Source organism: Scomber japonicus, chromosome 8, assembly GCF_027409825.1.
Source record: "Scomber japonicus isolate fScoJap1 chromosome 8, fScoJap1.pri, whole genome shotgun sequence".
NCBI classification, from domain to species: Eukaryota; Metazoa; Chordata; class Actinopteri; order Scombriformes; family Scombridae; genus Scomber; species Scomber japonicus.
The window spans coordinates 29,960,997-29,976,693 of record NC_070585.1 but is presented as its reverse complement, the minus strand read 5'-3'; the positions used below and the strand labels follow the sequence as shown (position 1 = coordinate 29,976,693).

General features: G+C 40.3%; 1 protein-coding gene across 1 annotated transcript in view; it reads right to left on the bottom strand.

Moving 5' to 3' along the window:
* Window positions 1-3,227: 3,227 nt before the first annotated feature.
* Window positions 3,228-15,697, bottom strand: part of mtnr1al (melatonin receptor type 1A like) — a 28,210-nt gene continuing 15,740 nt past the window's right edge. Inside the window, exon 2 of the mRNA XM_053324164.1 lies at window positions 3,228-3,997. Within this exon, the coding sequence (XP_053180139.1) occupies window positions 3,228-3,997 (770 nt within the window). The remainder of the gene's footprint in view (window positions 3,998-15,697) is intronic.

Below are 15,697 nucleotides of genomic sequence, written 5' to 3'. Positions count from 1 at the left end.
TGAAGAGATGTCTGAGTCATACTGTACATGTCAGCATAGTGCCACTTAATACACTTAATACCTTTTTTCATTAAATCCCCTTTAAAGTATTAACTATACATTTTACATGAGTCTGGACAGACGTGGATGTAAACTGTAACTTGACTGGTTTAGCGGAGGGAAACAATGATGTGATGAGGACTGTGTGTTTTCAGCAGCTAAAATAAACAGTTTTGATGCATAAAGACTAGTTTGAAATAAAAGTGCACACAGTATTGCTTCCAAAGGGCAAAGATTGTTGTCTTTTTTTTTTCTTTTCTTTTTTCCATTTTAAATGTCTTCCACACACATATGTGTTGAGTCCACCAGGTGAGAGGAAAACACCTTCATGGCATCTGAGCGGATTAACGCAGGATGTGGCCGAGGTGGAGAAACCCCTCCTGCCTTTGCTGCTCCTGTCCCAGTGATGATGTGAAGATGTGACACAGTCCCCGAGAATAAAAGACACAAGTAACACTTCCAACAGCCGACAGCTTTCACAACAGAGACGGAGACTCTGTTTAACAAGTCCACATCTTAAAGTTTAAGGGGCTTAACATCCTTGTTTATTTTATTATCTTCAGTCAAATTGCTGATATTCATTAAAACCGCAACAATTAGTCGATTCATTGATTATTTTGAGTGATTTTCAAAATAAAATGCCAAAATTATCTGGTTTTAGATCCTTAAATTCAAATATTTTCTTATTTCTTTTAGTCTTCTGTGACAGTAAATTGAATATTGTTGCTTTCTGGACTGTTAATCTTAAGAGGAAACATTTTCAAGACCAAATAAGACAATCAGGATTTGAATTGACAGATTATAATCAATGATCAAAACAAACAATTGGTTGCAGCCTTAAAATAAAATAACACTCCAATATAATATCTTCACACACTGTAGTTGCTCTAATGCTGCAAAATAAATAAAAAAATAAACTTCTCAATTTCCATCATCAGTTTTGTATATCTTTGTATATCTTTGGATAACGCCAGCAATTCATTTAATATCTAAAGTTAGTCACAGGTTGTTGGTTGGTAATTGAATTTGAAGTCATTAAATTTGCAGCTCTGTCAACATCTGTCCTCTCTGTCTTTGTCCCTGTGAGAGTTTGGCTTGTTGCTCCAAAAAAAAGATTGAATGAAATAAAAAATCATTGAAAATATATGAAAATAATCAGTGTAAACAGCTTTTATCAGCCTCTACCTAACTGTTAAATCATTGCTCCACAGTAGTAGTGGTCAAACACTCACACACAGGGTAACTCAAGGGTGTTAATTGTTCATTTATCTCTTGTTTTAAGCCAGATATATGCTCATTTTAGTCTATTTTTAGATGAGAATGTCTTTTTTCTCTCCCTGTGAAACAGATGTTTGATGACTCATCCTGCACTCAGGGGCTTTAGCGTAAATTCATCTAATAAAATGTGACTTTGGGGCGAGTAGTTAGCCACGCGGGTCATATAAAACCACACATAACTGTTTTGGGATCGTTGAAACTAATAAATTAATACGGAGAGAGACAGGAAGACCCATTTTTAGCTGTCCAATCAATTTTACACCTGTCACATATTCTGTTTCACAATATGGAAACTAAAGACGCTCTAACTTTCAAAGAATGTGAGACCTTAACCCTTATATACTGTTCAGGGTCAAATTTGACCAATTGTCACATCTGAGAGCCTGAAATTGAATGGCTTACCATGATGTGACTCAGAATATACAAAAAAGGAAACATATTTGACCCATATTCAATTTAAAGTATCTTCTTCATTTTTCATATTTAATATAATTAGTTGAAATAGTTCTCATGTTTTATGTAACATTGAATCATAATATAGGGTCTTGAAAACTAAAATATAAACTCTCTCTGCTCTCTGAAAGCTTCATTAAGGATAAATCATGTTTATCTGTGACTGAGGAGCTCTTTATGAATGATCTGTGGTTCAGAAGTTTGTTATAGAGACTAATTATGTGAGGAAATACTGTGATGAGTGAGAATATGAGTGTGATTTCTGCTCAAACAGGATGTCGAGTTGTAACCTGTGTGTGTGTGTGTGGGGGGGGGGGGGTGATTGGATATCAGATAAGTAGAGGAAGACAGTCGGATTTGATTGATATTGATCCGTTTTTTTCTTTTTTCTTTTTTACACCTGTGCAGCATGAGGTAACCATTAGAAACGACATCTGTTTTGAAGTTAAAAGCCCTTTAATACAGATCAGAAAATAAAAGAGGGCGCTTTCCTTTGAGGATGAATTCTGTTTTTTTTTACTTCCTCAGGGACAGAAGTGGAGCTGAAAGCAGCTGGGGCTTATGGGTAATGTAGTCATAAGGAGGAGAACCTGTAACGCTTGTGTGAAATATAGCAGCTGCCAGTCGTCTCCACTATGAACATTTCTTTGCTATCAAAATTAATCATCTTGATGCTTGGAAATGTGCATGTGGCAAGGTATATCACACTACTATACTATACTATACTATACTATATATATATATATAATTTGTTTTTCTATCCGTATAAATAAATTACTTTTTGTAAACATCTTTCTCTCCATTTTTGAAACCAGCATTCATCACTTTTCTCTTCTTTTCTCTTCTGTGAACAATCACAAAACAGCATAGAAATAAATAAAAATTTCAGAGTAACTGAGTTTGTGTGTGTGTGTGTGTCATTCATGAAGGATTTTATGCATCAAATGAGAAGGGTGGAGAAGGTCCAACATCAAATATATGTATGAAGTTTGCTATAAAGATAGGTAATTACTTATTCATGACTTCATTAAAGAGAAAGTCACAATGAAACACGTTACTAAGTAAGGAGTTACTCCCAATCTGTCTTCCTCCCTCTCTCTCTCTCTCTCTCTGCATTTTCTCTGTAGTGTCTCTTTATCTCCGTTTCCCTGAAGGCATCACTGATAACTCTCAGTGTAGCATCATTTATTTCATTTTGTCTCTGCCCTTCACACCTCGAGCCATAAAAAGTTCTTCTATTTTTCTCCTCCATACACAGTGTTTTTCTGTCTTCTTTATACTTTTATACGTTTTTTTCCCCCTTCCTCTCATTACTAAGTTTCTTAAGGTCTTTGTCAGGGTCATGTTCTTCTTTCTTTCATCACTTTTTTTTAATTGACTTTACTTGTCAGATAAAAGTAAAACTACCCCCCCTCCCATCCCCCTTTGACTTCCACCCTCCCTCTCAGCGTCTTTTCTCAGCAGTGGAACTTGAAGATGATCAGGACGATCCTCTTGTATTCCTTCCTGAAGTTGTGGTTCAGGACGCCGTAGACGACGGCGTTGAGGCAGCTGTTGAAGTACGCCATGAAATAGCTGGCCGTGAAAAGCCACTCCGGTATGGCTCGGCTCAACCTGGAGTCCAGCGCCACCGCCAGGCCGATCAAGTTGAGCGGCGCCCAGCAGACGGCGAAGAGCACAAACACCACGAACATGGTGAGGAAGTTGCGGAGGTCGTGTGGTTTGATCTTTGGCCGCGAGTCCGGCTTGACCCTCCGCCTCACCTGGATGACGAGGATCCAGATGCGCAGGTAGCAGTAGGTGACAATGCCGATCGGCAGGATGAAGTGCACCACCACCACCGTGATGGTGTACAGCGAGCTCACCGACTGGGCGAAGGTGCAGGAGTAAACCCGCGGGTCATACTGCAGCGACTCCACGAACCAGTTGGGCACGATGGCGAGGATGGTAAGCGCCCAGACCAGCACGACGTAGCACATGGTGTTGCTGTTGGAGAAGAGTTTGTCGTACTTGAGGCTGTGGCAGATGTAGCAGTAGCGGTTGATGGCGATGCCTGTGATGTTGAAGATGGAGCCGATGACGCTGAGGCCCATGAGGAAGCCGCTGATCTGACAGTGGATGTAGCCGGCGATCCAGCCGTCGTGGAAGATGGCGGTCAGGACCAGCGGGTAAGGGTAGATGGCGACCACCAGGTCAGCGAGGGCCAGGCTCACCACGAAGGCGTTTCCTGCAGAGCGAGAGGAAGCATAAGAAGTGAATTATTCTCACAATCTTTAAAGTCCATGTAAAGTAAGAATAAATATGTGTTCTGAGTTTGACATACCACAGAAAAGGGTGTTGTTAACCACCCTGCCAAATTTGAATGATAAATATATGAAATTAGGCTTCAAAGTTGTGTAAAAATCAGCCTCTTTCTCCTCTACCAAATGCTGTGGGTGCGCCCGCCGAATCCGCTGAAACCCCGCCCCCTACCAAGTGTCACCTGTCAATCAAAGTCACCACCTCTACCCGAAACATGGACGCTTTAAGCACTTTCTGCTGCTAACTCACCTGCTAGCTCTGCGGCTAACTCAGCAGCTAACTAACTCAGCTAACTGGCTAACTGTAGACTGTAGTAGTAGTAGTGTTAGATGTACTAACAATAACTGGCCACTAGGCAGGTTAACGACTGAGCAGAGTGGACTCTTGGTATGGGTTTTTTCTGATATTGGGTTGCTCTGATTTCTCTTTGGCTCGTTCTTCTAAATTACAACAAGCCCTCATGTTTGGGTTGGTCATAAACACCTTGTCTAATTTCTACCCCAAGTTAACCCTTTGTGGGTGTGCTTGACCGTTTCGTAGGGATCACTTTGTGTCATGATATCTGGTCAAAACGGTCTATTTCACCCAAACAAAAAGACCTTCAGATTGCATTATGGTTGGTTGTGCTAACATGTAAACGAAGAATAACACGTAAGATGAAATGAGGTATGAATGAGGTCTGTAGAGGTCTATAAAACATCACATTTAGGATCAATGAGGAAAAAAATCCATGTTTTGTGTTGTAATGGCCTCAAAGAGGAAGGAAAAGCAAAGCAAACAGATGATTTTTAAATAGCATTTTCTTGGTGTGACCTACAGAGGGTTAAAGGTCTGCGGACCCTTTATTGATCAAATTAGGAAGGAGAGGTGTCTCAATGGGACCTAATTAGATTGGACTACACTGTTTTGTGTTGTGTTGTATTGCAGTGTGCTGTGATCCACCAGGTTCATTTTCTCTCCTGACCTTCCTCAACCTCTCTGTCTTAGTTAGACTGACTCGATTCCTGACACTCAATCAGCTTATTGACATTTCAGTCCTTGCATGGATTGACATGCATGGTTTTTGTTCTCCATGAAAAACAAATTGTGTTTTTCCTCTTGTTTCCTCCAGTTTTATGTTTGAGCTTCACTCAGCAGAACGATGCAGAGTTTGTTTTCATGTTCATCTCCTGAAGGAGGAAAGTTTCTCTGAGCTAACCTTGAATCTGAGTTTAATGAGTCTTCATATCAGCATGATTTGTTACATCAAAGCCAGTTTTTGAAGCCAGTCAAGGTCCTAAATGAAACTTAAACCCAGGGAACTGAAGTGAACGTGTGGAAACTTGAAGCCTCCACTGCACATACGCTGAAAATGCATCTTCTATCAAGCTATTATAATTGGTTTTGGAAATGACTGGATTTACAAATTCACAGATTTTGGATTTCTCAAATAAACCCACACACGAACAAAAACAAAATAAAACCCAAACCGGGAGCTCAAGCTCAAGAACAGGACGTTAACTGAAGGAAATGAGCACAACACAAATAGTCTCCAAAAAAAAAAAAAAAAAAAAAACAGACGAGGAGAAACTGCAGACAAAATTCATGATCATCAAAATCATAATAGCATCTGGATCATTAAGCTCTCACAAACCTCATCACTCACACTTCAATGCCTCCAAACATCATCACGAGATAATGAACACAACTGTCCAACACTGTTCATGTACACACTGACTTTAACTTCTTCAGATTACTCACAAACACACACTTTGCCCCCCCCCCCCCCCCCAAAAAAACTTTATAATGATAGATTATTGTTGCTTCTAAAGAAAAGGAGTAAACACTGGTTTGTATGCCGGTCACATGAGCTGATGGGTTTGACTTTACTTTAGTTTTTCAACAATAAAAGAAGATCTCACCCTGCTGATGTACGGTAAAGGTCTCCCACATGGGAAGACCTTTCAGATTAGGTTTGAAGAGCATTTTTAGGATAACATTTGCCTGTCGCCCAGAGCCAACTGCTCATATTTTCTCACAGTATTAGCCATCGTCTCAGAATCCCTTTATGAAACTGTCATGTCTGTCCTGCATTAGTATGACAGACGGTTTTCTATCTGAGATATGTATGTCAGCAGATAAATGTGAGGGGTGAGATGATTAATGGGAGAGGAAAGAAGAAATCTGTTTTCAGTTAGTTTTTTTTGACTTTCTCTCTAATCTTTTTGTTTTCTGTGAAATATTGGATCATTTGAGCATCAAATTCCCACTTTAGCACTAAAAAGACTGTAATGTTGAAAGATATCTACTTGATTTGACTCATTTGGTTAGCTTTCAAGTCACCCAAGATCACCTTACAAAGAATAACAGAGAATAAAACCAGACATCAAACTAAAAACAGGTGTAGTGCACAGTGTTAAAGTGAGTGGGTGCTGAGCAGCTGAAGGCTCGGGCACCCACGGTGCTGAGGCGTGATGTGGGGATGGTTAATAGACCAGCAGAGGTTGAGCGGAGGTTGCGGGAGGGGCTGTAGTCCTGGAGGAGGTTGCAGAGGTAAGAAGGGGCTAGATGATGGAGGGCTTTGTTTGTGAGGAGGAGGTTTTTGTAGTGGATGCGGTATTGTACCAGGAGCCGGTGAAGTTGGATGAGAATAGGGGTGATGTGGTCAGACGATTTGGTGTGGGTGATGATCAGGGTGGCCGAGTTCTGAATAATTTTTAGTCTGTTGACGAATATAATATGAAATATTGGATCATTTGAGCATTTTTTCAGTCATTCATTTACTTTTTAGCATTAAATTCCCACTTTGTGTAAAAAAAAAGATGGACTTTGGCACTAAAAAGACTGTAACGTTGAAAGATATCTACTTGATTTGGCTCATTTGGTTGGCTGGAGCTTCATATTAGCTTTAAATCCATTTGTGTGCATTATAAAGGGATCTTCTAATGGTCACTATGGACAAGAGGAATGATTACAGCAATAAAACATGATACAATGCTCATGTGGGCACCTGACAAATGTAAACCTGTACTTTAACTATGATGCATCTAGATTAAAATCTGACACTCTGGGCTCGGCTGACTAAAACTGAGTGTTTCTGCTGTCTGGTTAAAACCCTCAGTTGCTGCTGTAGAAGGATAATGAACACATATTTTAGAGGAAGCTTTTTATCAAAGCGTCTCTTTTCTTCACCTCTGGGAGGAGCGTGGTGGTGAACTCTAGCAGCGTTAATAACAACTTGCTCTACCTGCACCATTTATCACCCCTTGATCCCATCTTCATTATGAGGAGGCCTCATCCTTAATATTCTGCTCGACGACTCTGTGTCTCCCGCACGCCACAGACGGCTAGTTAGAAAAGAGCTGTGGCTCGGAGAGGAGAGACCAGGGACTTGTTAACCGCCAGTCAATACGTGTTAGTCTGTGGTTCTGTCTTTATTGTTACTGCATTTGCTCTTTTCATCAATTCCCAACAATACCCCCCCCCCCCCCTTCCACCTCATGCAAGCTGGAGCCATATGTTAATAGAAGAGGAAGAGAAATGATGCCAAGGTTAGAGGTTCAACTCCCAGTGTAGATCGGTGATTGAGGAAGACATTAAGAAGTGTCAGAGTCGGCCTCATTAGAGACGTTTCATGCTGTAAACGTGGAGATTCATGGTACCTGAAGGAGCTTCTAGAGGTGTCAGCTGCGGCCACGGCCTCAGTTTGTATCTATAATGTGAAAATGTGTCTTTATATACCAGTATGTATCCTGTTAGCTGAAGTTAGCAAAGTGGAGAAGCAAGTTTCACCATGTTTGACTGACACTAAAGCAACTATATCATACCAGAACATTTAACCCTCCTGTCGTCCTCCCGGGTCAAATTGACCTTGTCTCTTTTGACTGTTCCTTCCTTCCTTTTTCCCTCTTTCTTACATTTTTCCTTCCTTCTTCCCTCCCCTCTTTCTTTGCTCCCTCCTCCTTCTTTCCTTCCTTCCTCTTTTCGTCCTTACTCCTTTCCTTCCTCCCTTTCTTCTCTCCTAAATTCCTTCTCTCCTAAATTCCTTCCTCTTTTGTCCTTACTCCTTTCCTTCCTACCTTCCTTCCTCTTTTCCTCCTTACTCCTTTTCTTCCTTCCTTCTGTCCTTCCTTCCTTCTGTCCTTCCTTCCTCCTTTCCTTCCTTCCTTCCTTCCTTCCTTCCTTCCTTCCCTCCCTCCTTACTCCTTACTCCTTTCCTTCCTTCCTTCCTTCCTCTTTTCCTTCCTTCCATCTGTCCTTCCTTGACCTGAGGACAACAGGAGGGTTAAGTAAAGTAGGTATTAGCAGTAATATTATACATTTATATTATTTGTACTGATGCATTACCATGTAAGCATCATTTTAATGCTGCTCTAGTTGAAGAGAAGATTTTACTTATTGCTTTACAAGCTGTCGGGTACTTTAAATCTAGTTTTTTTTTAAAAAATATCTGCTGGTTGACATGTTTCCCCTTTGGCCTAAATCACTTACACTGAAAGAACATTTGAAGCAGGGTGAAAACTACAGGGGAGTTTGGCTCCCCTTAAAAAGACATGAGCTCCTCTGACAACATATTGTCTCTAAGACACTGACAATATGCTATTTTTGCCACGTTTCTCTATTTGTCTGCATTATCATCATCATGAATCATGCATTAAAATGAGTCCATTGCGGATGTATGACTCACACAAGAGGGCTATTCATCACTAATTCACTTTAAGAATGATACTAGTACTAGATGCTATTCATACCATCATCATTGAAGTGTGGCAGTGCTGCATCATAAACTTCACCCAGTTTAACTGAAACTTTTCTTGGTCACTCAGTCTGTGCAGCGAGTCGACATTATTCATTTCTCTGTCATGTGATAGTCATCACAAGTCAATTAACTCTTAATACCAGAGCCAGTGGCGTCTTTTGACCTACTGCAAATGTTAATGAAGTAAAAGCTAAACTATTTAATATAGTACATCACTGTGCAGAGTATACTGTGTCCTGCTTGGCTGTATTGTATCATACAGTGATGTTTGGAGGTTTAATGTGTCATATATTCATACACTGTCAGTCACGAAATAATCTAAGCTACCCCCAAAAAATACAGTATGTATATAGTTTGCACACCTGTTTAAGGGCGATCTTTTAACCCATTTAAGCCGGGAAAGCATTACCGCATTTCTACCATTAAAGCCGGGAAAGTGGATACGTTATTTTGTAGTATTTGTAGTTTTTTCCACCTATTTCCCGTCTCTTAGCCAATGAAATGCATCAGAATATACACGTGGGAGTGTCGCAATGAGTTTGTTGAATTTTTAAAAAACTTTATTGAAGGTTTGGACAAATAAATTCAACTTCTCATGAAAGCCATGACAGGTATAAGCTCTCAAATACCTTTTGAATTTCATTTCTATCTGCTACAAAGCCTGAGAAATCAATTATTTAGTAGGCGTTGACACTCTTCAGGTTTTAGGGGGTTATTTTAAAATCGCCCATAGGTTTTACAGCCATTTTTTCCAGGCGTTTTAGGTCTAAATGGGTTAATATTCAGTATGAGCAGAAAGAATGATTACAGCGAGGAAAATCTCTTTCACTGACAGAGCTGAAAAATGTTGAACCTACCCTTAAAAGTTCACACTAATACAAGAAGTGAACAAGAGGCACCGAAGCTCCCCTCATGATGAATTAAACCCAAATAGGTATGCTAATTAGTATCTCCATTAAGACAAATGATCAGTTAATTAGCAAACATTCCTGTCTCCTGTATTGTACCATACAGTGATGTTTAGTTTGGATACTCACATGGAGGTTCATATATTTATCATAATGTCATTTATGGAAAAATGTGAGCTTCTCTGAATATCTATATAGTTTTATATAGGGATCTTTTAATAGTCAGTATGAACAGGAGGAATGATTACAGTGAGGAAAATCTCTTTCAGTGTTATATAAACACCTGACTGAGTTGAAAAATGTTGAACCTATCCTCAAACGTTACTCGAGGCACAGAAGCTCTCCCTCATGATGAATTAAACCGAAATAGTTATGCTAATGAGTCTCTTCATTAAGACAAATCATCAGCAAACATTCCTGTCGATGCGATGCGATCTTTGCCTCTTGAATTCACTCAGAAGGTACAGTGGTTTCAAACATTCATTGGTTTTTATTCCACATTGATATGCAGATTTATGCGGCGAGTCGCTCCAAAATCTAATCAGATCATCTGTTGGTTAGAGGAAGCTCGCTGGGTTTGAAGCGGAGCGTCCACACACACAGACAGACAGACAGACAGACGGACGGATTCCAGTGTGATTGGGCTCCATCCTGTAACCACAGAAAGTGTCAGCTTCGTTCTTTCTCTCTCTGCTCGTGTGTTGTGTTTATTTTCTTGCAGCAGCGTGAGAGTGTTTCTAATCCTGAAGGCACCTCTGACTGCTGCTGCTTGTTTCTTGTTGCTTGTTCAAGTACAACAGAAAACACTGCTGTCACACAGGCAGGCGGATATTGGTTTGCAGCTAGCAGCGAAATAGAAAATTGACACTTTTTTTTCAACTGACATTTCTGGATTATACGAGAATAATGAAAGGACACAAGAGTTGGTGGTTATATAAACTCAAGCTGGGAGTTTTAATGAGGTTATATTATCCAATACTGAAGTTCAAATGTCCTCAGCACAGAGCTATAGCTACCTTTGAGGACATTAAAATCATCAAAAAGAGTTGAATCATGCCATTTTACAGGCTGTTTCTCACATGTTCACATCTAATATAATTAATTTTGACTACTTTACACCAAAGAAATACATAAGTATAAATATCACAGCCTATAAAAAAAATCTTACTTTGAGGGAAGCTTCCTGATTTAAATCTGAAAACACCCATTTGAAGCATCATTAAACAACTTTAAGGCTGTAGCCAACTTTTTGATAACACGATTAAACTATTCAATCAAGATGTGCAGTCGTACTTTAATTGGGAACAAACAACTTTTCAAACTTTCCCTCTGTGGCGTTTCTAAGTGGTACTGTAGTGTGCGCTGTTGTTGTTGTTGTTGTTGTTGTGAAGACAAACAGGGTCACTCTCTGTTTCACTCTGAGTGACGCACCATGAAGAAGTGATCAACACCACTTTAGAAACAAGAGAGAGAGAGAAGAAAAAAGCATGTTCACCGAAGAGGTAAATTGAAATAGTCACAACTTTATATTGAATTTTGGCAACAGGCTACTATCAATGATGTGCATAGCATAGTAATAACATAGTTTGGATAACTAGTAGGGTTGGTGTCAGGATGGAGGGGGAACAATGTGAGTTTGTTAATTCATGTAGTCTCTAATGGAGACATGAGAGCAGATCCTTTAGTATGTGTTGCATGTGAGGGATTTTTTGTATCTGTAAAATGCAAATGGGCATCTGTACAATAACTTTTGTTAACTCAGTAAAGACACATGGTAGTAGAATTGTCTATGGGAGCTTTCACAGCAATTTGTGCGTACTAAACAGTCCATTCCGACCAAAAGCTCTTAGTTCGGTTCATTTTCGTTGGCGTGAAAGCATCAATCGCACTCGGGTGCGCACTAAATCAAGCGGACCGAGACCTCCAAAAAGAGGTGGTCTTGGTCCGCTTGACTCTGCACCAAATGCCAACCTACCGGAAGATGAGGGAAAGTCAATTGGACAAATCTTGATTCATTTGCAGGTGTGAATGCGGACCACACCGCAGCCTGTATGCTACATGGTAACTATTTTACTGCCTGGTACGGACCAAATAATCGAACTAGTGGTGTGAAAGCGCCCTTAATGTCTAATTTATGTGGGAGTCAGCAGTGTTACATGGTTGGTTCATGTGTTTTAGTACCTCATGACTCTTTCCACTAGGAGTTACAGTATAAAAGCTGAAACTGTCCTTCTCCATGCTGGCATGTACAGAGTAAAGAGAAAGATTCATCACTCCGTCGTCTGTGCTTCTTCAGAGAAACTTCTACTACACTTGTTTATGTTTTTACAAAATAAAAGAAATTGCACAGATAGAAACACTGATAACATATTTTCTATCCGTTGAGTCTGTTAATTTTCACATGAGCAAAGCTTCATATGAGTCACGGTAGCTAACAGTAAAAGGCCCTCACAGTATACTGAAACATAATGTACACAGATATAAGTAGCCTTGAGTGTCATGAGATTTAATTTCACATTTATCATAAAGCATAAATGCCCTCTTCCTCTGGTTGATGCACTTCCTTTGTGCCGTAAATCGAACCTTCATTTTCCCCGGAGATCGTATCCAGTGCCAGAAAGAATGGCAGAGTGAGAGCGACGCTTAAAGGGAACCACATTTGATACTGATGGTGTCTTTATTCTATAGCTGTTACCCAGTGCAATCAACATGTACTTCATAATAATAAGTAAGCATACATCATCATCATCATCATCAACAACATCTGTGCTGCTGCTGCCGCTGGTAGCGAATATAGGCGCTGAAGCTTCTTACTGTAGCCTTTGATCAATGGCCGGCTTCAGTAATTGGTGAAGTGATTGTTAGCGGGCGTTGATAGAGCTGATGAGAAAGCTAATGAGTTCTTGCTGTTTACATCATTTTTAAAAAGATATTCAATTTCAAAATCTATATTTTCGACTCAGCTTATGCTTGTGTCAGTTACAATTGATTTCTATCATTTTTATGGACAGATGTAACGGCACGAAAAGCTATAAAACCTCCATCAACTCAATCATCTCCTGCAGCATAGTCCTTTTCCAGATATGGCTAAATACACTAAACTACTGTCTGAATATCAAGCTAGCTCAGTCTCATTTGCACTAATTCTTATTTGCTCCATCTTTCATTCAACTTTTACTTACAGATTTGGACAGTTGCCTAATAGAAAATGCTTTCTTGATGGAGTTTATGTTATAGGAGATGTCATTCTCCAGATGTGTCATTACCCGTCAATGACACATCAAGACAAGAAGCCGCAGCATTGCTCTCATATAATGTTTATAGTCTGTTATCGCTCTGCTCAGTATTCATTTGCTCTTTAGATTGAACTGGAGGCATCACATCGTTTTCTTGACATGTCATATTAAAGTTGCTGTAATGACCGGTTTCGAGCTTTTAGTTGAAACTTCACTTCTAGCAAATGAGTATTTTTGTGAAATATGTCTGACTTAATAATACAAAACAAACAAACGTCGATGCTTCAAATCAACTTCAGTCCGTCATTCATTCAGATGCAATGCTACACTGTCAATGCTACACTATATTTTTTAAACCTCACAAGGCCAATTTTGCAACCCTACAGCTGTCTGATGATGAGAAAACAACCATTTTACTGTCATTCATCTCTGTTACTGTCCTTATATGAACTGCAGCCAGGCAGCATCACTTCTTCTCTGCCGTTATGAAGCAAAAAATAAACAATATGTCCGGTATGAGAAGTCAGTGCCTTTATCTAACTCTGTGGACACTGGCATGGTCGGACGAATGACGGGAGAATAAAATATGTGCATTTGTCTGGCTCTACAGAAATACAGAAACAAGACTAGACCCATTCTCTTCATGTTGATAACATGTTGTTATGGTCGCTGTTGGAAACCTGATACGTTTCCAATAGTAACCTAGTAACAATATATAGATCTAGATCAGGTGCTGCCACAGATGTTTCCCCTCCAACAGAGAACACAGACAGATAATGGTTGTTTAGTCCTTTTTTATTTGTTAGATAACCGCCATGGAGCTCAGCCACGTCTCCACTGAACACACAAACTTAAAACACAAAACAAACTTAAACTTTGAGTCCTTGTCTTCAGCTGCGCTTTCCATTTGCAGTCCGTCTGCTCCCTCCTTAGCCAGCTCTGCCCAGCCTCTCTCCTACAGCTGACTGCCCAAACCCTAACCCTAACCCAACCTCCACAAAGGTTTCCACCCAACAGCAGCGTTATCCAATTTAGAGAAATATAAAAGTTATTTGGGAGACATGAGCTTCAGTGCCATCAGAGGCCCTTGGGGGTACTAATGCAGCCCTGGACAATGGGGAGCTTCTCAATTCTACGAGTCAAAGTTCGATTGGATTAAAATCTTCGCTAAGCCAAGCAGGCGGGTCAATTCGTAACCCCCTCTTTTTAAGTTTATACAGCGTAGTTTCAGGAGCGGGACCACACCACAACTGCTCTGCCTCCAGCCATTCTTATAGTCACCACCAAGACTTCTCCTCCACTTCCACTCTTGTATTCTGCCACCCCATTTCTCTCCTCCTGTTTCTTCCTCTCCTTCATAAGGTCCTGAGGGGGGTCAGTGCTGCCAAACGCAGTCAGCAAACAGAATATGCTCATCAATCGTTTTTCTTAATAAATTATTTAAATGCATCTTGTTGTTGGTGTGGTCCTTTCTAGTGAAATTATAGTTTAGTGATTGGCTCCTGGTCAGTCAAACAGTTACTTTCTGTGTAAGCAAAACATCAGAACCTGTTTAATACACCAAAGTTATGCATTTATCCAGATTTTGGTGAAAATATGAGTCTTTTTCATTGAATCTACAGCTAGCTTCATACGGCCATCTCTCAGTTGTGCAGGAGGCTACAGATATGTGGTGTAAGATTTTAATGGGTGTGAGGTTGCAGTGCTTTGAACTCCACGTTCCACATTTCACTCCGGTGACAGAACAGAACAGCAGATACATTTGTAAAGAAAATGTATTTTCAGAGTAACGATCTCGGGGTGTGAGGTTAAAAACGAGGCAGGGCTTTGTTGTGTCTGGAATAGCGTCTGCGCCTCGAGCAGCAGCCGCGCCGCGTGTCCTCTCCATCTCTAAAAAACACCAACAGTCAGAATTACAGCAAATGATAAAGTAGCCGAGCAGTTACAGGAAATTAGACAAAATAAATCATGGTGCCGTGGCAGCTCGACACAGCGTCTGAATCTTTGGGCAGGTGCGCTGCAGCAGCATGGGGTCGTGCGTGTGGTTTGATCAGGTCAAGCTCATCAGACGAGATGTCAGGATGGGAAAAGTGAGGCCATGACTTCATGTCGTTCACTGCAGCAGAGCACATGCCTCACAGTTACGGCAGATGCTCGCTGAATTGTTAAACTTCCTGCCACCTGTTGCTGTTGTTGTAACATCTCTCTTCTGCTCTGTGTTTATCGGGGAGAGGTGTGAGGGAGGCGAGAGTCTCACCTGCAGGGAGGTTGATGGAGGACTTAACGCAGTGATGTGATACTTCCGGCAATGACTAATCACAAATATAAATGCTTAAACTGAGTGAAATAGACAGGGCTAGTCCCCCTTGTACTGTTCTCATTATCTGGCAACACAATTTAACAGCAAGCTAAACTCAATCCAATAAATGCAGAAGAATCAGGGATCATCTTAGTTGTGCCTCTAATAAGATGCCATTGTTGATGCATTTATGAATAAAGAGTGAAACTGGAACAAAATACATAACCAATTTAATAGTGTTGGTGCTATGACAAAGAAGCTGTGACTTGCTGTGACTGCTGCACACCATATGAATTTTAAATAAACTGAATTGCTTGCTTTTCTACTCGAAATGTATATTAACTTATAATAATGCACTTGCACTTTACATACAACTTACTTCTTAGAGCATGCACTCTATTTTGGTGCATTGCCAACCAGACAAGCACATGTTAAATCTCAGTAA